At 41.3% G+C, this 20,948-nt stretch overlaps 1 protein-coding gene across 1 annotated transcript; it reads left to right on the top strand.

Moving 5' to 3' along the window:
• Window positions 1–186: 186 nt before the first annotated feature.
• On the top strand, window positions 187–12,627 carry LOC123128594 (kinesin-like protein KIN-7D, chloroplastic). The gene is made up of 23 exons (XM_044548634.1): window positions 187–638; window positions 736–833; window positions 1,885–1,974; window positions 2,315–2,367; window positions 2,705–2,770; window positions 2,865–2,918; window positions 3,692–3,751; window positions 4,797–4,875; window positions 5,996–6,063; window positions 6,209–6,271; window positions 6,403–6,507; window positions 7,094–7,198; window positions 7,315–7,422; window positions 7,544–7,690; window positions 7,867–8,049; window positions 8,240–8,395; window positions 8,560–8,781; window positions 9,278–9,418; window positions 9,507–9,632; window positions 9,719–9,769; window positions 10,384–10,431; window positions 10,529–10,729; window positions 11,727–12,627. Exons 1-23 carry the CDS (start codon window positions 382–384, stop codon window positions 12,249–12,251), a joined length of 3,006 nt encoding a protein of 1,001 aa, XP_044404569.1. The 5' UTR covers window positions 187–381; the 3' UTR covers window positions 12,252–12,627.
• The last annotated feature ends 8,321 nt before the right edge of the window (window positions 12,628–20,948 follow it).

The raw sequence follows: 20,948 nt of genomic DNA, 5'->3' as shown, positions 1-20,948 counted from the left end.
AGCCAATCAAAACCGCACGAGTCCACATCGCTCCGCTCCCACCAACATGTAGACCCATCGGCGTCGCGACCCCACCAGTCAGCGACTCAGCGTCCCACCCCCACTCCACCCACCAAGAGCCAGTTGGGGCGGAGTAGCTTCTTTTCTTTTCTTTCTTCTCTCGCGCACTCTGCCTCGCTTCCGGCGGAAGCAAAAGGGTGGCGACTGGCGAGGGCCATCCATCCATCCGAAAGGAAAGCACCTCCCACGAGCGAGTGAAGTGACACGAACGGGAAAGGGGAAGGGGAAAGAAAACCCTAGAGAAAACCCGCGTTAAAGCGGGGGGCCGCGGATCCGAATGTCGGGTGCTGCCGCCACGTGCTGCCGCTAGATCTCGCGCCAATGGCGACGCGCCCGGCCTCGCGCCAGCGGAAGGCTTCCTCGGCGGCGAAGGGCTCGCACCAGCAGGTTCAGCAGTCGGGCTCGCCGACGTCGACGGCGACCACGTCGTCGTCGCGGCTCACGCCGGAGATGATGTCGTCGCTCGAGGGGCCCGCGTCGCCGCGGCTCGTCGCGGGGCTGGACGCCGCCGACGCCGACGACGACCAGGCCGCCACCAAGGAGAACGTCACCGTCACCGTCCGCTTCCGCCCGCTCAGGTTCCGCCCGCGCTCTCGGGTCGATTCGGTTTTGGATATGGGGAATGTGGGTTGATTTTGCGTTTTGGTTCCTCACCTCCGTGTGACGTTTTTGAAGCCCGCGGGAGATTCGGCAGGGGGAGGAGGTCGCGTGGTACGCCGACGGCGACACGGTCGTGCGGAGCGAGCAGAACCCCAACGTCGGCTACGCTTACGGTACGTCTCACTCCCTTCCCCGTTGGTTGGCGATTGGATTGCTTGGCGGTTGTGGCATTGGCACACTGTTTTCTCTCTAGCTGTCATCTGTTTTGTCATATGGGGAATTTGCTGTGTCGTGTCGAGATGTTCAGTCCTGGCCTAAGCCAGGGGCTGAACTGACTAGATGGGATTTGGGGATACTTCTAATTTTAGATGGTTGGAATTATCTCATGCCGCCCTGCCACTGCTCGGTTTACTTTCCTAGAAATGTATCCAAATTTTCTATTGTGACCTTGGGATTCTGCATCAGTTTATCGGTGCATTTGGAATATGAACCTCATAAATCAAATCACTATTCGGTGTTTATTTTGCTTATAAGTTTCAGACCAATAGGATAATGTTAGTATTCTCAAAACAGTGCACCGATTCACGAGGGGTACATACTTCAACATGGTAGGTTTGTGTACTGAATTACTGATGCACTGGGGATTGGATAATGTGCACCGTCTAGGCTTTCTGTTCCCGTGCTAATTCACAATCCATATGCTGTTCTATGTAGGGAATTGTGCAAAACAAGTATTCACATGGCAGTCTAACATGCTTTAGCCATCTTAAAGGTTTAGCGCGTCGTGGTTGTACTTCATTAGCTCATGCTTAGGTGCCAGGGCGGCTCTTGGCTCTGTAAGAGGTGATTACATGAGAATTGACAGTTGGACGGCACATAACTTCGGAGGACTCAAGTTTACTATAGGTTTTTCCTTTGCACAGGAATCGATCGTTGAAATTTTCTGGTTATGGCGCTAAAACTATTGGTTCAGATAACGAAATTTCTAGGTACTTTTGTTTAAATGTTTGTTCACACATTCATTTGTATGAACAAATAAAACTATTTCAATATCTCCTGCACAGCTAGTTATTCGAGTGAAGTAAGCTGTTCCGTTACATGGAACAATTGCAAATTAATATCTGGGAGAAGTAGGCGCATTTCTGAGACTGGCATTTTATCTATTCTCTCCAGTTTCAAATTAAACTGTAGAGACTAATACTGTATTGTACTATTGTTACCCAGATCGGGTTTTTGCACCGACTACTACAACCCGCCAAGTATATGATGTTGCAGCTCAACATGTTGTCAGTGGTGCCATGGAGGGCATATATGGTAAGTGATATTTTATTCTGTTACCCTCTTCAGCTTTATCTTACAACTTAGTATTATGATAGCATCTTGTTCTTCCTTTCTGACTTACTTTTCTGATGAAAGAGGCTGGTTTCTGTTATGGAATGTCACTTTACTATGAGATCTTCTAGAGGTCATAGTGAATATGGTTGCAGTAATTATTTAATTGTGGCACAAGTTTATTGGTTATACAGTCGCAGTTCCATTTTACTACGAGATATGGTCTGAATGAGATTATAATGCAATGATGATTCTGGATCTCTCTAAGACTTGTAGTCTATTGGCCCTGCAAAGCAAAATATAATGCATTTTCATTATGCAGGAACAATATTTGCGTATGGCGTTACAAGCAGTGGAAAGACACATACGATGCATGTGAGAATACTTATGTAGCATCAAGCTTTTATTATTCTTTTACCGTAGGTATCAGCTATGCTATATTCATAACTAATGCTCCATTGGGTGTAATCCATATCCACGTTAGATGCTCCTGATACCATGTCTGTGATTATTATTTATTTTGTGTGATAAACTGATTATCCATGGAGGTAGGCAAGTTTCATTCTCTTTTGAAGATTACACTTAGAGTATACTCATTGATGAGAAAATGTGTTTTTCATTTTTATGTGACTAAGCTAATATTTACGAACCATCCGTTAGCTATACTTTTCAGTGCCACCAGTTTCTTGATATACTTCTTCTTTTGAGTCAGGGAGATCAAAGATCCCCAGGAATAATACCTTTGGCTGTCAAAGATGCATTTAGCATTATACAGGAGGTACTCTTTAAATATCATGATGAGATGATACATTCTTGCTAGTGCTGTAGTCATTGCTTCTTAAATTATAACTCAGCTTGGTTTTTCTTTGTAGACCCCAAACCGCGAGTTTCTCCTGCGTGTGTCATACTTGGAAATTTATAACGAGGTTTGCTAATTGTTGCTGCAATCATATTTCTTGTCTTCATAGTATTTGTAATCTTTTTCCATGTTTTACTGAGAAAAGCACGTGCTCCCATGTACATACTGGTTTCTTCTTTTTCGTCTAGATGAAAAGGCAAGGCAGTGTTCCAGCTGTTTGTTTGACCCCCCCCCCCCTCCCCTGGTTACCAGGGTTTGTTCTGAAATAAATCACAAGAATATCAGTGTTTTTTGCAATGATGTGTAATTCATCATGATTCAGGACCACCTGCAACCTGCAAGACATTGGTAACAATTAGCACGATTACTAGGCTGGCTACTATAACAAAAGTGATAGAAATTGGTTTGATGTAACCTTTGTCGTGCTGATGTTTCTAGAAGGCAGTCAAGCATATTCTTGCCCGATATGGTTCTAAAACTGTTGGATAGATCATAAATGTCAATGTATTCAGTATAAACTGGAAAACAGAAAATTTTCTTGTGTGCGATGTTTTCTGTGTAACTTGGTATGTTGTCTACCGAGAAGAAGTCTTTGCTAAATCTCAAAATGTGCACCGTGTCAGTACCGGAGCCCCATGTTAGTCAATACTACAATCTGGCACAAACTTTTTTTCATTTTCCTGCCTTTTCTTTTCTTGCAATTTTCCCCAGATGTCAGGAGGTCCATATTTTCGTAGGTGTTTCAATACTTTACACCCGCAATGAATCATCAGACGACCTGTATATTGATCTTTACTTTACTTGGCTATGCTGTTCTAATGGAGGACTCGTCAATTTTAGGTTGTCAATGATCTACTCAATCCTGCAGGACAGAGCTTACGAATTAGAGAGGATCCTCAGGTGTCAATATCTTTCTTTCCTAATCTTCATTAAGAGCTCTTTCCTCTCTAAGTTAAAGCACTGCTGATGCTTCTTACTAACACAGCAATGATTATTATGGAGGATAATTGTCAGCATTTTTATTCTAGAATCTCCTGCAAGACTAGGTTCATAGGGTATGTTTGTTTGCTATCAGCCTGCCATAGCAATAGCATCCCTTGCCAATGTTTGCCAAACAATTGGTCAGAGAATCAGACATTCTGATGTATGTACTACTACTAATCACAATCCTCACACAAAGTAGCTAGATAATTGATACCCAATTTGAAATTCGGGATACAAGTAGAGGATGGAACTTGGGGAGGAAGAAAGCAGAAGGGGAGTAGAGAAATGAGCGAGAAGCTCAGCTTGTTCCTTTTCTAGCTGCCATTACACTCACACACCACCAGTCTTATATACAGTGCCAGTACAGGCCCATCAGGCCACACAAATTACACAGCTCAAATAACCCACGACACCCAATCGATAATTCGATATTTGAACTTGGCGCCTGTTACTTGTCTCACATCTCCTCCCTGCTATCTGGTGACTCCTTGGTCAGCAGAAGGGATGCATTGCTGACACTCTGTCGTGCTGATAGTTTTTTAGTACTCCCTCCGATCCATATTAATTGACGCTGATTTAGTATTGTACTACATCAGCGACAATTAATATGGATCGGAAGGAGTAGGACAATTTCCAGCACCACCAAACATACCCATAATATTCATGCCTGAAGTAATGTTATATCATGCCCTTCAAAGGTTGCAAAAGGCTTGCAGTTTGTATGGTTTGGTCAATAAAAACATTTCATTACAAGTTATGATATGTATGGTACTAGTCATGGATACATTTTCCAGTGTAGTGATGGGTACCATTCCAGATGTCTTTATTTGTGGAGAAGTTCGTATTCTTAGAGTAACATGCCTAGAAGTTCAATCCTGACCTTGATAGGCACTTAGGATGAATGCAACTTATTATTCTGTACAATGAACTGATAGTTCCTCGGCCCGCATTAACTTCTCAGGGAACGTTTGTCGAGGGTATGAAAGAAGAAGTGGTATTATCTCCTGCACATGCTCTGTCCCTAATTGCAGCTGGAGAAGGTAACTTCTGTAATGATATAATTGTCTGCGTTTTTTGGTCCACCTGTGGATCTATTGTTGTGTTGCCAACTTGCCATGGTCGAACATTTGGCTCTCTAGTAGTAGTAATGAGGATGACATGTCCATTTATCGAGACCACCAAAAAAAGGAAAATGTGTATTTCTCAACCTTGAACTCTAGCGGAAGTTCACCTTTTAAGCATAAACTCTAAAACCATTGTAAACTTGCACTATTGACCCGGTTCACTTTTCACCCTCGGGTGCTTTCATGAACGTTTTGGGTGACGTGAATGGCACATGTCTGCCACATCACTGCAATGAGTAAACAAACACTAAACAACCGACAGTCACAAATAAACTCCACCGTTAGGATAAAATAACTTCCACAAAAAAGAATGCTAAAAGTGGAAGAACAATGGCCAGAAACAGATAAATAAACGGAACTTGTGGCAGCAATGTCAGTGATGTGGCTGAAAAGTTCACACCTTTTCAGTTTTCTTAAGAAAGGACTAGGCAAGTAGCTGGAAGTTCTGAAACTGATCATAATCTCTTAATAATTGTAAGTACTTACTAGAGAAATACCATTCGAGCTGTTGATACTGCTGACGATGACATATACTCTGGTTACTCCCTACTCGCTGCTGGTTTAAATCATGCTGCACCCGTGGGTCGTGCAGTATGACTAGTCAAGTACTGCACACCCTTTGGATAAACCTTTGGCTGTCTTACATGACGGATGACGCAGAGCCTCTCAACTGCACACCCTTTGGATAAGAGTCAGAGGACAATGTAGCGGCTCGCCATTGACTGTATTCTGGATCACTGGCCTTTCCAGCAGCTGACTAACAGAGTTGTAGAAAGACAATTTCGGCATTACAGAAAAGTTAAAAAGCTGGTTTTAGTTCACCAAATGCTTGTCTTTTATAGTGTTATACGTACAAGATATATATTAAGTTGAGATTGCATTCCCCTGAGTACACTCGTTTGTGGTAGTATCTCTATTTCTCACTTTATAAAATGTATCCACTTTGACTTTCCAGTGGTGCAGATGTGCTTGTTATATGTGCCCTTAGCCAGCATATTCGGTTTATTTGCTAATCAGTGTGTTCATTCTAATGCAGAGCATAGACATGTTGGATCCACTAACTTCAATCTACTAAGTAGTAGAAGTCATACAATTTTTACACTGGTAATGAGGCGTGATTTTTTTTTTATATGTTTGTAGTATGCAAGGCTACCATTTGACCGATCTGCAACATGTACTTTTATATTAGTGAAAGAGCTTCACTTGATGCCTGGAAATGCTCCTTAGGGTTTTCCTTGTTATATGACAGACAATAGAGAGCAGCTCTTACGGTGACTCTAATGAAGGGGAAGCAGTCACCTTCTCACAGCTGGTGTGTTTGGATCCTGCTGTTTTTCGTATTTCTAAAATTTACCGACTTTTTTTCTTTCTTGCATTTAGCATGTCTTGATCCATGCTGCCAGAGTATATATTGATTCTTCAATTGTCTCTCCTTTTTTGTAGAACCTCATTGATCTGGCAGGTTCAGAGAGCTCAAGGGCAGAAACAACTGGAGTACGCCGGAAGGAAGGATCTTACATCAATAAAAGCTTGCTAACTCTTGGAACGGTAAGGCTCATTAACGCTACTAAGTACTACCTGGTTATACGTCATAAGATTCTGATATCTTTGCATTGCCTTGCCTTGTGCTTTATTCATTCTACTACCAAACATGTTAGTATGTTACAATGTTATCTGCTATTCTGCTGTGCTCTTGACTTCATGTTCATGTGGAACATGCAGTTAAATGAGTTTATTATCCACATCATAACGTGCTAAATCCTGATACATGAAATTCATAATCTGGAAGATCGGAATTCTTCAGATGTATGCATGGCATTGTTTATCACTTGACCACAAATCTATATTTTTCTTCGCTGGCGTTTTCTGTGTATCGCTTGTCTGTCTTCGATTTAGGCGAACCCATGTTTATTCAGTGATTGACGTCCGAACACTTCACTGTTTTGACTTTCATCAAGGATTTAATTTGCTATTATCTTTTATCTTTTAACTGTGAACAATCTTGTCAAGGAACATGCTTTAGTTTTGCGCTTTTGTTTGTTATCTCAATTTGTAAGTTTTGGTGTCTGAGATGTCATGAACTGGGAATTTTTTCTTCTTGAACAACAGAACAATCACCCTGTTTCTTTTTCAGGTGATATCAAAATTGACTGATGGAAAAGCTACACATATTCCATTTCGTGATTCAAAACTAACACGGCTACTTCAGTCATCCTTGAGTGGACAAGGGCGCGTTTCGGTGAGTTGTTTTTTGTCCACTTGGCACACTGGTTATAATTAATGTGATTATGATTTTAATTCGAGATGTAATGTTATTTGGATTTGTGACATACCAACCACATCATTTCGTTGCAGCTAATTTGCACAGTGACCCCGGCATCAAGCAACTCCGAAGAGACCCACAACACACTAAAATTTGCCCACCGTGCAAAGCGCATTGAGGTCCAAGCATCACAAAATAAGGTAAGTCATGATTAGTTGCTTACCTGTAATTCTAAAGCCAGTGTTTTTTTTTTCAAGTTATAATTCTGAGGTACTTATGCATTCTGAAATGTTCTTCTGCATCTGTCTTTATGATCTACAGATAATTGATGAAAAATCTTTGATAAAGAAATACCAGAATGAGATTCGCAGATTAAAGGAAGAGCTAGAACAGCTGAAAATGGGTATTATTACTGGAACTCCGTTAAAAGATGCCGAAGACGATAATATGATCCTTTGGAAGCAGAAGGTGAAAAACTGTTTTATTGTTGCTGAATTTGTCCTTGACTCTATATATGACATCTTATCTTGAGCCGCTCTTGTGTCTTGAAGCATTGTGTAGAATCAGCATAATTTTGAACTATATAACACTTTCTCTTTTGTTGGTGTATCCTCCTAACTATGGTCTGTTCATCATATGAAAAGCTAGAAGATGGTAACGTCAAGTTGCAATCAAGACTTGAACAAGAAGAGGAAGCCAAATCTGCTTTGCTTGCAAGGATACAGAGGCTCACAAAACTTATCCTTGTTTCCACAAAGGCAACTCCGACTTCTAGATTTTCTCCACATCCTGGGCCAAGAAGGAGACACTCTTTTGGGGAAGAGGAGGTCAGGTTATAGATATATATGATGGCAGACCTTAATATTTTTTTATATTAGTTTTCTTTGGTTGCTGGTATGTTATACTTTGGAGAATAAATGGACAGATCCAGTTTCTAGAAACATGGGAGTTGGTAGTACTTAATTACAATTATCTTGGTAACTTCATATATCTAAAATTCTCCTGCTAAAACTGCAGCTGGCTTACCTCCCGTACAGAAGGCGAGATATCATGTTGGATAATGAAAGCAATGAATTACTCACTCCTGGCGAAGGATTTGGTGTGACACCTGAAGACTCTTCGAAGGAGGAGAAAAAGAACAGGAAAGGACTTCTTAACTGGTTCAAAATTCGGGTATGCAAATATGGCATTTCTTAATAGTGTATGGTTCCTGCATATATTCAATTGTTCTTTTGTGTAAATGCAAGTGGTATCAATATAAAGAAAACCATCTGTTTTTTTAATAAGAAAATAATCCATTCACACGGTACATTTTTTCTTCTTATTCTCTTTTCCAGAAACGCGACGGTGGAGCTTCTACTCTAACAAGTTCAGAATGCGATAAGTCCAGTTTGACTAAATCAACTGCTCCTTCAACACCTATTGGGGAGAGTCTGAATTTTCCTGCAGAACCAAGAATATCAACTTCGTTGGTTAATGAGAGTGAATCAGCTGATATGCTGAGCATTGGCCATGGGGATTTTCCTTCTGATGGTCTTACTGGAGAAGAAGCATCTCTGGTAGGAAACATTATCTTTTAGTAAGACCAGGTTTTATCAGGTGGAAAATATCCAGTTGCACACTGCATGAAATTTGTGCAATGCACAAAAGTATTAGTCTCACTTTGAAAGTGTCACATGCAGAAATGCGATGAGTACTCAATTAGCATTTCAAATTGGGGCAAATTATTTCCTGAAATTCCTTATACTTACTAAAATCATTTTTATGTAGTATATCATATTTCTGAAAATAATAATCAAGTTCTGTGCATGGATAATAGTTTATATTGTGAGAACAAAATATTACTGGAAAACATTGTACTACATAGCAGCTACTATCTATGAAGAAGGCTAACATAGTTTCTAAATTGAATGATGATTTGTTAAACACTTAAACTAAGTAAGATACAGCTACCTATTTTGGACCACATGGGATTAGTCATTAGTGTTCTCTTATTTATTTTCAGTTCATTGTGGTGCGTCTAACGGCATTCTTTCATGTGTGATGTGATCACAGGCGAGCACAAAAACAATAGACCATGTTGACTTACTAAGAGAGCAATTAAAGATTTTATCAGGGGAGGTTGCACTTCATACAAGTGTTCTAAAGCGCCTCACCGAGGAAGCTGGAAGAAACCCGAATAGTGAGAAAATTCAGGTAATCTCTTGTCTGATTTAGGACTTAGTGTATTGTTAGTTGTTACATGCTTTTCATCTCATGAAGCTCAATCTTTTGGCATTTGAAGATGAAAATGAAGAAGATCAGTGACGAAATTAAGGCAAAGCAGCAGCAGATATCATCTTTAGAAAAACAGATGCCTCATTCCTTGTCAAATAGTCAAGTGAAGGTTGACAAGTTAGATCTTTCACCGGTAACATTCTATCATCATCTTGGTCTTATACTAATACCTTTCTGAACATTCCGTGTACCAATATGATGGTTTTATTTGTTTTGCAGTCTTACGGGGAACTACTTGAGCAACTTAATGAGAAATCTTTCGAACTTGAGGTACTTAAATCGTGTATGGTACTCCGCCCTTTTGTTGTTGTCCCATATACTAGTACTCCCTCCGTCCGGAAATACTTGTCGGAGAAATGAATAAAAATGGATGTATCTAGCACTAAAATACATCTAGATACATCCATTTCTCCGACAAGTATTTCCGGACGGAGGGAGCATTAATTCACACCCGTTGCTGCTCTTTTCTTTTTTGTTCTTCATAGTTTGTCATTTTCAATTGCTTGAGTAATTGTGGGTAAGTAAGGTGGAGGCGTGAAAGAAACGAAGAACATTTGTTGTACCCTTAGGAATATATTATCCCCAATTGTTATAGTATACTAATATTGTGGAGTTGCAGTAAGTTCGATTCGTGAAACAAAAATTAAGAACATGTCAGAACACAAGTTGATGAATATTTGGGTAAAATATGAACTCCATTCGGGTTTGTTAGGTTTGTTAGGCCCAATATAGATTCAGTTTTGTGTGGATTAATTGTGCACCTCTAGATACAGCTCTGCGCAGATCAAGTTTTTTTTCTAGTTTTGTGAACAGCTTCTTCTATGATATGAGTGTGTCAGACCAAGTCTTGGCCACTAAGCCTGATTTGCTGTTTCTTATTGCAGGTGAAGGTAGCAGATAACAGAGTAATACAAGAGCAGCTACAGGAAAAGGTTAGATGCACTAGAATTTGCTTCCTTTTCTTGTAAGTGCAACAGTATAACTATGGCGATCAATTCATACCACTTATTTGAATTTATTGTGTTACAGACAACTGAGTGCATGGAATTACAAGAGGCAGTTGCTTGCCTTAAAGAACATCTTTCCCAAGCTCTTCAAGCTAAGGATTCACTGTCAAATAGCATTATGATGCAGAATAGTTCAGGAGTAAACCATGAAGAACAACACAGTGATCAAGAAAAACCAGTTTCCAGGGATATCTCTGCTGAACAACTGCAAAAGGAACAGCAGGTTTGCTTTGCTGTGCCCTTGCTTGCACTTTATTCATAAATACGCCCAGGAGATACGAATCAGTTTATCAATTAGAAACAGAAACTTCTCCTTTTGACCATCAGGTCCTACTTCTGCCATATTTTGGAACTTCATTGTGCTCAGCAAACACGATTTTTATTTTTATTTTGCCTTCAAATTAATTACATAGGCAACACAGCTGCTATCTCTTAAGACTTGTCTATATCATCCGGAGACAACACTAAAGACAAGTTGTTGTCTCTTATATTTCCTGAGTCTCGTACCCGAGCCATATCTCTAAAGACCAACTACTATAATGTTAGCTGTTATCTCTTTTATCTCTTGAGTCTTATGGCTGAGTTATCCTATCGCTCAACATTCTTTTAATAAGCTTCGTCAACAGATTGCCACACTTTCTCTTCACATGTGCCAAAAACTGACAAGATAACTGACATCACACCATTGAACATTTCCTAAGGTTTCTTGTCGTATTAATGGGTTGCTAACACTAAACTCTCCAAGGATTTTATCACATGTGTGCACAGTTCATTCCCAATAAGTGAAACCTGTTGTAATGAATTCACTAATAAATAATGGTCTGATTCTGAGCTACACAGGCAGATATCAAAAACAAACATTCTTATCAGTGTGAAAATCTGTCTTGACCCCGTGTCCCATGGTGAGGTCTGCATTAAACTGATTTGTTCAATGAGGTGTTCATTAAACTGAATTGTGCAACTAGGCAATTGCTCTTTCAAGTTTTGTGATGTACTCCCTGCAATATGCTACTCCCTCCGATCCATATTACTCGCCACACAAACAGATGTATCTAGCAGTGAAATACGTTTAGATACGTCCGATTGAGCAACAAGTAATATGGATCAGAGGGAGTAGTATTTGTAATTATCTTCCCTAAGTGTATATTTTAGAAATGCCATCAACATTTATTAAGTCTGCTTATTTGTTCTACTGTTTCCTTTTTTCCCCCTATCTTCAGTCACTTGAGCTTGGTGAGCTAAAGCAGAGGGTACATGAACTCACCGAAGTCAAAGCTCAACTCGAGGCTCGCAATCAGAAGCTATTAGAGGAAAGTACATATGCAAAAGGCTTGGCTTCGGCTGCAGGAGTGGAATTGAAAGCATTGTCAGAAGAAGTGACCAAACTCATGAACCAAAATGAGAAGCTTGCTTCCGAGTTAGCATCGCAGAGAAGTCCAACCCCTCGCAGAGTAAGCAATGGACCAAGAGGTACTGCTAGGCGAGAGAGCATGAGTAGACGAAATGAACCAGCTAGCAGAAGAGATGGCAATGCGAGAGAAGAGAGGGAGAGAGCGTTAGAAACCATTATTACGGAGAAGGAACAAAAGGAAGCAGAACTCCAAAGGAAAGTCGAGGAATCAAAGCAAAAGGAGGCCTTCTTGGAGAGTGAGCTTGCAAACATGTGGGTTCTAGTGGCAAAATTGAAGAAGTCTCGTGGGGATGATGACCATGAGGATTTGGAGGCCAAATATAATGGCTCCTGAGCCCTAACCGAACACGTGTTTGGCTTGGGTGTGGGCTTTTCTGTATGTATGCAAGATTGGTGGTTTGGGTCGGTTTTCTTTGTGAATTAGTGTCGTCCCCTGTATATTCTTGGCTAATCAAAGTTTGTGAGTAGTGCCTAGTGGAGAGTGGTGTGCTAACAACTGCTGAGAGCTTCCTACCATTGCTGTAATGAGATTTTGGAATTCCTAGAACAAGGTTACGGTAATGAAAGAGAAATGTCTCTGGTGCCTGTACCAGATGTGAGATGTCTAACGTAGTAACTTGTATTTCATCTGCTCGTCCTGCAATTGGATTGGAAGAATATCAAACTGGAATGTGTATATTATAGAAGAATGTCATGTTGGTTTTGTTGAAGGATAGTTGTATGATCAAAGCATAACATCCTGTTTTCGGAAATGCCATGTTGGTTTTGTTGTGCTATGTCAGTTCTGAAAAATTCTGGACGCCTAAAAACGATCTGTTGTCCCATTTTGTTTGATTGTGCAGCTGGAGGGTCATATTCCTGAGACTGTCGTCGGGCCTTTGAAACTCAGTTTTTCCACGCCCACCATTATTAATGACATAGTATATCCCATATCGTTGCTTGTTTGTTACTACGTGTCAGAGGAGACACGCGTAAAGTTGCTCAATTTTTCTTATTTCCCGAACACTGGGAGATTGAGAGATGGAGATAAAGCTTGACATTTTGTTATATGCTCCCAGGGACAGTGAGTTATGCGTTCTGTCAGTCTGTCATCACATGGTTCGTGCTTAGATCTTCATACAGACTGCATGCTGCACAAATAGAACACAGGGATGCAATGTCTTGGTTGGTTAACAATAAAACCGTGAAGGAGCTTAATATATGCATGATACATCTCTCTCTACGGCTATATAAGCCAGAGCTTCCCGGCGGTTGATTCAGATGGTACAAGAGAGATGGTTACCACTTGGTACTTCATTTTTTATCATTGTTTTTCCAAAAAAGGGAAAGTGTTTATTGGGATAATGGAGAAGAACAAAAGCATATTGTGGTTCTGCTCATACACCATTTCAGGGCACATTGATAGTGATCTTCCGTCAAAGCAATGTCATCGTGGCAGTTCCAAGAGGAAGAAGGCGGCGTAGGAGAAGAGGCGGCAGGAAGGGGCATAGTTACCTCCACATGACATATGTGATGAAGCAGAGAGCAAGTGAATACAGTGACATTTGGGCAAAGAGGAGGCCATGGTGAGGCAGCAAAGGGAGGTACGGAGATAACATAAATATATGATTGTCTGTTTTTTCCAATGTAAAAGCTCGCAATGGACAAGAAAGGGTCCTGGTGTATTAAAAAGTAATGCTATCTGAAAGTGCGTCACAAAGTTGTACATATTTCTCAAAAACATGTTTCGTAATGGCATCTGTATGAACCAAAGAAGTTGTAACTGCGGCTGCATATTCCCAATTCACTCGCCCTCTGTATTTTGGTGAATTATTTTCAAACATCCTTCAAAATGTCGGCAATTACACCTTTGGCATTTAGTTCGGCTCATACAAAAAAAAACTATATCCAAAAAGGACTTCTCCTAGATTTATTTTTGAACGGAAGGATTTCTCCCATATGTCATCTCAACAATTGGACAGGTAACTGCACAAATACAAATTAACCAAGCACCAAGCACACACATGCTTGTATAATGTTAAAGAACCGTACCCACCTTATTCAAACGGTTATAGTGTTTTGGATATAAATGCCATTAAACAACGATGCCAACCAAACATGGATACCCACAGCTTCTCTCATACTAATATCTAGCAAGCCTTCGAGCCTTGTTATGACATCAGCCAATTGAACATATAAAGGATGAGGGACTGCGCCTAGCGGACGTGGCCACGTCTCCTTTTATCGCGTTACTGTAGCGACGAGGGAAGGGATAAGGTCCCGAGCGCCACGTCCAGCATCCTCTCCTCTCCCTTTCCCTTTGCTCGCTTCCTCCTCCCGAGCCTCGACGCCGCCGCACGCTCCGAAGGATGAGGGATCTGGAGAAGGGGAGCAACCGCCGGCCGATTCCGGCCCGCTCCGGCGACCCCGGCGGCCATCCAGCACCTTCTCGTGCTCTCCTATCGTCTTGCCCCCCCGGATCCTGGTTCTGCACCTCCACTGGCTCGCCGTCAACCTTCCCTAGCTACTCTGCTCGACCTCGTCATCGTCGTCGGTGCTCAACAGGGGAAGCACGAGCAGCAGATGCAGTTGAGCATCCGCCCGGTCGCAGCTCAGCTTCGACATAGGAGAGGAGCCATGGAGGGCGTTGGCGGTGCTCAATTCGATGTAGCGCCATGGATCAGTCCCTTGGGAGGGAGATGAGGGAGGGAGGGGGGAGGGAGGGAAACAATGAGATGGAGGTGCGTCGTCGATCAGTCCCTTGAGAGGGAGGGAGGGAGGGAGGGAGGGAGGGAAAGGAACGATGAGATGGAGGTGCGTCGTCCGGCATCGGCCTGCGCTGGTGAGGTGTATTTTACCATGGGATTAGCGAGGTGTATTTATGCTTACCCCTTTTTAGTGTTTGGTCAAGCCAATGGACAGCGAGCATTATGTACCATTGAAGCGATAAAGTTGTTAATTATCCCCCTGTATTCCTCAGTTAGATCTCTAATAAATTAAGAAATTGTTATTTGTCAGTAGGTTCAGTATATCACCGTCTGCTTGGACAAAATATATCATGGTCAAAGCATGTGAAATATTAGTTCTCGGTGAAAAGATGAAGGTTTCACATATATTAATGCTTTCACCTCACTTGTCATGCTGTTATGAACATCTTTTTCGTGCAAATTGATAAGAGAGGGCCTACGAGTTTGTCAAGTTTGCCTTGTATGTTGAATATAATTTTCTTAGATTGCTACTGCAGTTGTATGATAGTGATCCCAGTAGGTCAAGACTGCATTTGTGTTGTTGAACTGAGATTCGCCAATGTTGTTTCATGTTTGAAGTCTGTTTGCATGTATATTGTGGAGGTTTTTGCTGATCTGAATTATGAAAATTTCTTTGTTAACATCTTGGCACTGTACAATTTATTCTTTGTCAACTAAATAGCTCCAGAGAGAAATGAGAGCAATTGTACAGTGCCATTGGCATTTTGTTGAGATTTTCGCTAAGGTGCTCCTCTCTATGTTCGTGTTAATTTCACCACCACTCACATTTACATTTGGTAATATATGAGTTTCCTAAACATTGTGTACAGATACGAGGATGAAGATTGGGATTGTGTATTTTGGATACAATATCCCACTGATATGGCTTACCTTCCAGAGTGATACAGTTGGTCACAATAAAATATGAACCATGTCAAAGGATGAGGTAGTATGCAGATTTACCTAGAGCTTGAGTAGATACACATTATTCAGTTCATATTCTATTCCAGTGGTTTTACTTTCACATCACAGGCTTGTTTATATTAAATCACAAGAACTCCATGAGCTTGCTTGGTTACTCTGGAGAAGGGCATTCTTTCAAGGAGCTGTAAATTTTTTGTATACGCTCTCTGTTGGGCACTTTTTTCAGTATGTACAAGATTTCTTGAGAATGAGTGAAAAATCGACCATCTGGTGGATTCGCTTTTTGTGTACTTCTTTTTTAGAACACTATTCCTTTTTGTGTACTGATTGAATGATCTGCTCACACAATGCAGGTACTCAGACAGAGTGAAAGCAGAGACCGAAAGTTTACGATTTAGATGATTTGGAGGTGCCATGTCAATCTTCTTACCTCCGTTTCAAAACGGATCAGATGATTTATTGCTTAAGGGCATGCTCTTATTCTCTGAGATGGATGATGATGAGCGATTGAGCGGTGCAACTGAAAATTCAAAGCTAGGCTTTACACACTTCAGTGGGTAAGTGAAGTTCCAGTTTTTCTTCTTTCCCCTGTTACTGCTCTGTTGTACAGAGAGCAGTGAGTTTTTATTAGTTGGATGTTATATTGGAATGGAGGAGTAGCATGGCAACACCAAGGTAGAGACATGAAGAGAAGCAAAGGAGCGGACCAAGGAAACTAGAGCCGCGCTGTCGTGATGTGGGTCGTGTCGTCTTCGTCCATCTCCATGGAGGTATATATGCATATGTTATGTAGGAAAGGAGACCGTCTCCATGGAACTCTGACTGATGTGTAATGGCTTCATAGAACCTGGCCGACCAAACTAAACATTCACTCATTGTTTTCACCTGGGATACACCATCAATATCAACACCGGTAAAAAGAATCCAATCAAAACATGATGTTTTTCCCTTGGCTATATGTTTATTTAAAGGAAACATTTCAATTCTCAGTGATCTATCTTTATGCTCCTTATTGCCATTTTTCCTAATGCGCCTATAGAAGTGATTTATCAGGTGTTTTGGTATATATATATATATATATATATATATATATATATATATATATATATATATATATATAATCTTATAAGGGAATGCCAAAGTTTTTTGGATTGTGAATTCTCTTGTCAAAATCGGTTGTTTTTTCCCTTATGTTCATTTATTTCTCAGATTGTAGAACTGACGAGTGTAGACTAAGTTAATGATCTACATGTGTTGTTCCTCTCCCCTGATGTGTAGTGCAACTATAAATAGGGAGAGAATTGCGTGAGGAGAGCTCTCTTGCTACTGTGATGCGACCGTCGACATAAAATCGATGGTACAATTAATTTGCCCAATCTTTCACGGTACGGTGTCACCTGAAACAGTGTGGCGCTCGCGATCTGGTAGATGCAATCATCATCAAAACAACACGCACACCCAAAAGAGGAAGTACGTGGACGATCTTCACCAGATTAGCAGAAATTGAAACTCTAGAATCAATCTCAAACCAAAATCACATAGCCTCAAAAGCTATCAACAAATATTCTGCGACGGCCTGAAGATACCCCGACTTGCTAATCTATCCATCGATGCAAAATAGCCAAAAGAAAACTACCCGTACACGGCGGGCCAGCCAGCCCTTTATATAGGCGATAAAAACTGTACCGACTTAAACAAGGAAAGACACATACGGACTCTCTCTCCTCTATCGTAACAAATCAAATCTCAACTAATTTAAGTATCCGGCCACATTGAACACAAAAGTCCAAAACAGACTAGTACTTTGACAACCACGTGCATGCTCCCTTGTGAATCCTTATATTGTTGCTTCAAAAATAGCTAGACTCAATATTTCTGATCGTGCCTTGATTGCATGGTGTTCGAAAGGTAGGCTTCACTTCTTTCTTCGGAATAATATGAAATTTTATCCTGCCAATCTGTATTACCTGTACTTTCAAAGCTAAATATGGCATGGTCGTACTTTGTTTATGCATAGAACTGAAAGTAACCATTTGATTCCTTTTGTCATGATGCTTAGCTGGTATGACATACTTCTCCATTAACGAAACATCAGTGTCCGTAGACAATGTCGCATCATCCTCCCTCCCTTGAAGAGAAACCGTCCTCGGTTTTGACCGGTGTCTTGTAGATTTTTTTTAAACACTTCGATGGTACACTCTATATCTTTTGCATCTTTGGGAACAATAGCATAGAACTCGCCCTTGTGCATAAAAGTGTACCTATTTGTTCGCCCATGATGAAGAGCGTTAACATCATGCTGCCACGGACGCCTCAAAATAAAATGACAAACATGCAGTGGCATAACATGGCATTCCACTTTATCCACATAGCCATCAACAGAAAAAGGAACCTTCACCCTGTGAGTTACCTTCACTTTGCCCACATCATTGATCCACTTCATATAGTATGGTTTCGGATGCTCCCAAGTTGGCAAAGAAAAAGACTCCACCACATCCTTACTAATCATGTTGCTAGCACTGCCACCATCAATTATCAGTTTGCAAACTTCTCCCTTGATGGTACATGCAGTTTGAAAAATACTCCGTCGCTGTCCTGGTTCAAAAATGACCTTGTCATCTCGCTGGACCTTATGTGCTAGCAAACTCTCCATATCAGGATCATCTTGAGGATAACATAGTATGGTATCACCACGACCTCTTTCGATTACATCCTCTAACATAGGCATCTCATCTTCAGATTCTGAAATATATTCTGCATCAACCAGTAGAACCCTTCACTGATTGGAACATTCATGCTTCATGTGTCCACATCCTCCACACTTGTGGCAAATAATATTACGGTGATGAGAAGATGCCGCACTAGATGAAACTTGAGAAACCTCCTTTGGTGCAGCAACCACTTTGGTTTGTTCAATGCTTCCCGACTTATAAGAAGTAGCCGGCTTAGCACTAAACCCACCCTCAATAGGAGAAGAACCACGTCGCCCACTGTTGTAAATTGGATGAGTCTCTGAAGCTTGCTTCTCCAATACCCAACGTTCAGCACGCTTCGCTTGATGAAGCAACTCATGAATATCATTATATTGCATTAAATCAACACGGTCACGAATCTTTTCTTCTAACCCCTCAAAGAAATGTGTACCATGGTCGCCTCCGTAGACTCACGCACAACTGTACGGATCATCAAAACTTGCATCTCCTTGTAGTACTCATCAACTGATTTCGTACCTTGCACTAAACGACGCAGTCTACTATGAAGCTGGCGAGTGTAGTAAGCAGGCACGAAACGTTCCCTCATGATTCGCTTCATGTCAGCCCATGTCACTGGTCGCTCGTGGGTACTGTTCTTATTATCCCACCATACAAAAGCATACTCTGTAAATTCCATTGATGCAACACGAACCTTCTTCTCTTCGGAGTAGTTGTGACCATCAAAAATCTGATTTACGCGCATCTCCCACTCCAAATATTTCTCCGGGTCAGCACACCGTCCTGAGAATTCAGGTATGGTTATCTTGTTTCGACCCAAACCATCATCCTCACGGGCACCATTGTAGTCACGGCGCCACCTAGCATGACGGTGAGCCCCTGCATCATGCCGTGGTCAGTGAGGTAAGCCTCCACGGGCATCAGAATCCTCAAAAAAAATCACCATCATCGTCGTTGTCGTGGTTACAACGTTGTCGTGGTGAGCGGGGCTGTCGGGGTGCCACGTCTCTCGCCTGAAGGCGCTGAACTGCTGCGGTGAGCCGATTAAGACTCTCAGTCACCACCTGTAGACTATCAGTGCGCTGTTGGTCGCTGGCAGTCAAACGCTCGTTCAACCTGTCTTTGACGCCTACAATATTTGCAGACAACTCCTCCACCCTTGTCCCAAGCTTTTTGTTGGCTCCCTTGATCGCCATCAGATGAATACGCAAATCATCACTTATCTCCAGATGCTCCGGAAGCTCATCAACCTCCTTATGATCAGATTTGTCATGCTGCGAGTTCACCATCTTTCAAACAGTTGAATCAAATAGCAGGAAAAGAAATTATACCGTGATCAACCTTGCTCTGAATACCACTTGATGCGACCGTCGACAGAAAATCGATTGTACAATTAATTTGCCCAATCTTTCACGGTACGGTGTCACCTGAAACAGTGTGGCGCTCGCGATCTTGTAGATGCAATCACCACCAAAACAACACGCACACCCAAAAGAGGAAGTACGTGGACGATCTTCACCAGATCAGCAGAAATTAAAACTCTAGAATCAATCTCAAACCAAAATCACATAGCCTCAAAAGCTATCAACAAATATTCTGCGGCAGCCTGAAGATACCCCGACTTGCTAATCTATCCATCGATGCAAAATAGCCAAAAGAAAACTACCCGTACACGGCCGGCCGGCCAACCCTTTATATAGGCGATAAAAACTGTACCGACTTAAACAAGGAAAGACACATACCGACTCTCTCTCCCCTATCCTAACAAATCAAATCTCAACTAATTTAAGTATCCGGCCATGTTGAACACAAAAGTACAAAACAAAATAGTACTTTGACAACCATGTGCATGCTCCCTTGTGAATCCTTATACTGTTGCTTCAAAAATAGCTGGACTCAATATTTCTGATCGTGCCTTGATTGCATGGTGTTCGAAAGGTAGGCTTCACTTATTTCTTCGGAATGATATGAAATTTCATCCCACCAATCTGTAGTACCTGTACTTTCGAAGCTAAACATGGCATGGTCGTACTTTGTTTATGCATAGAACTGAAAGTAACCATTTGATTCCTTTTGTCACGTCACTTAGCTGGTATGACATACTTCTCCATTAACAAAACATCAGTGTCCGTAGACAATGTCGCATCATACTGTTCTGAGCTCACTCTTTGACTAATCTAAATGCTCTCTCTGCTCACTGATCGATCAAGGAAGGCACTGAAATATTAGCAAGGACCAGCACAAAAAGAAGGGAGAATAAATGGGACCAATTAAGTTACTTGTGTTTAAGAGTACACTACTTTTCACTTTGGAGTCACACTGGTGAATGGGGCGTCGCATGATCTATGCTGGAGGTGTTCACATATAACAAGTTCACTATTTGTTCCATTGGCCAGTTGTATAATCTGTGGACGTATTTAAGTTGAACTATGCTCCTTTGGTATCTGGAGACAAGATACTAGTAGTTTTTATGTTACCAGACTATTTATTAGTTATCTGTAGTTTTGTAACACTCTCCATTGTCAATGACAGTTCAGATTCTTCAGAAAGAATGTGTCTTGTATTTATATTATTCGATTGTGCAATAATCGATAGATAACAAAAGATAGATACTTAAGAAGTTTACAGATTTGAGTATGAAAGTTTCACCCCGGTGAGTGTGGTATTGAA

This window comes from Triticum aestivum, chromosome 6A (genome assembly GCF_018294505.1).
Source record: "Triticum aestivum cultivar Chinese Spring chromosome 6A, IWGSC CS RefSeq v2.1, whole genome shotgun sequence".
NCBI classification, from domain to species: domain Eukaryota; kingdom Viridiplantae; phylum Streptophyta; class Magnoliopsida; order Poales; family Poaceae; genus Triticum; species Triticum aestivum.
This window is presented reverse-complemented; position numbering and strand designations above follow the sequence as displayed.

Coding starts and splice junctions, on each gene's coding strand:
- LOC123128594 (XM_044548634.1), top strand. CDS start 382: ATGGCGACGCGCCCGGCCTCGCGCCAGCGGAAGGCTTCCTCGGCGGCG. Junction 2,771..2,864: donor CATTTAGCATTATACAGGAG/GTACTCTTTAAA, acceptor TTTTCTTTGTAG/ACCCCAAACCGCGAGTTTCT. Junction 8,050..8,239: donor ACTCTTTTGGGGAAGAGGAG/GTCAGGTTATAG, acceptor CTAAAACTGCAG/CTGGCTTACCTCCCGTACAG.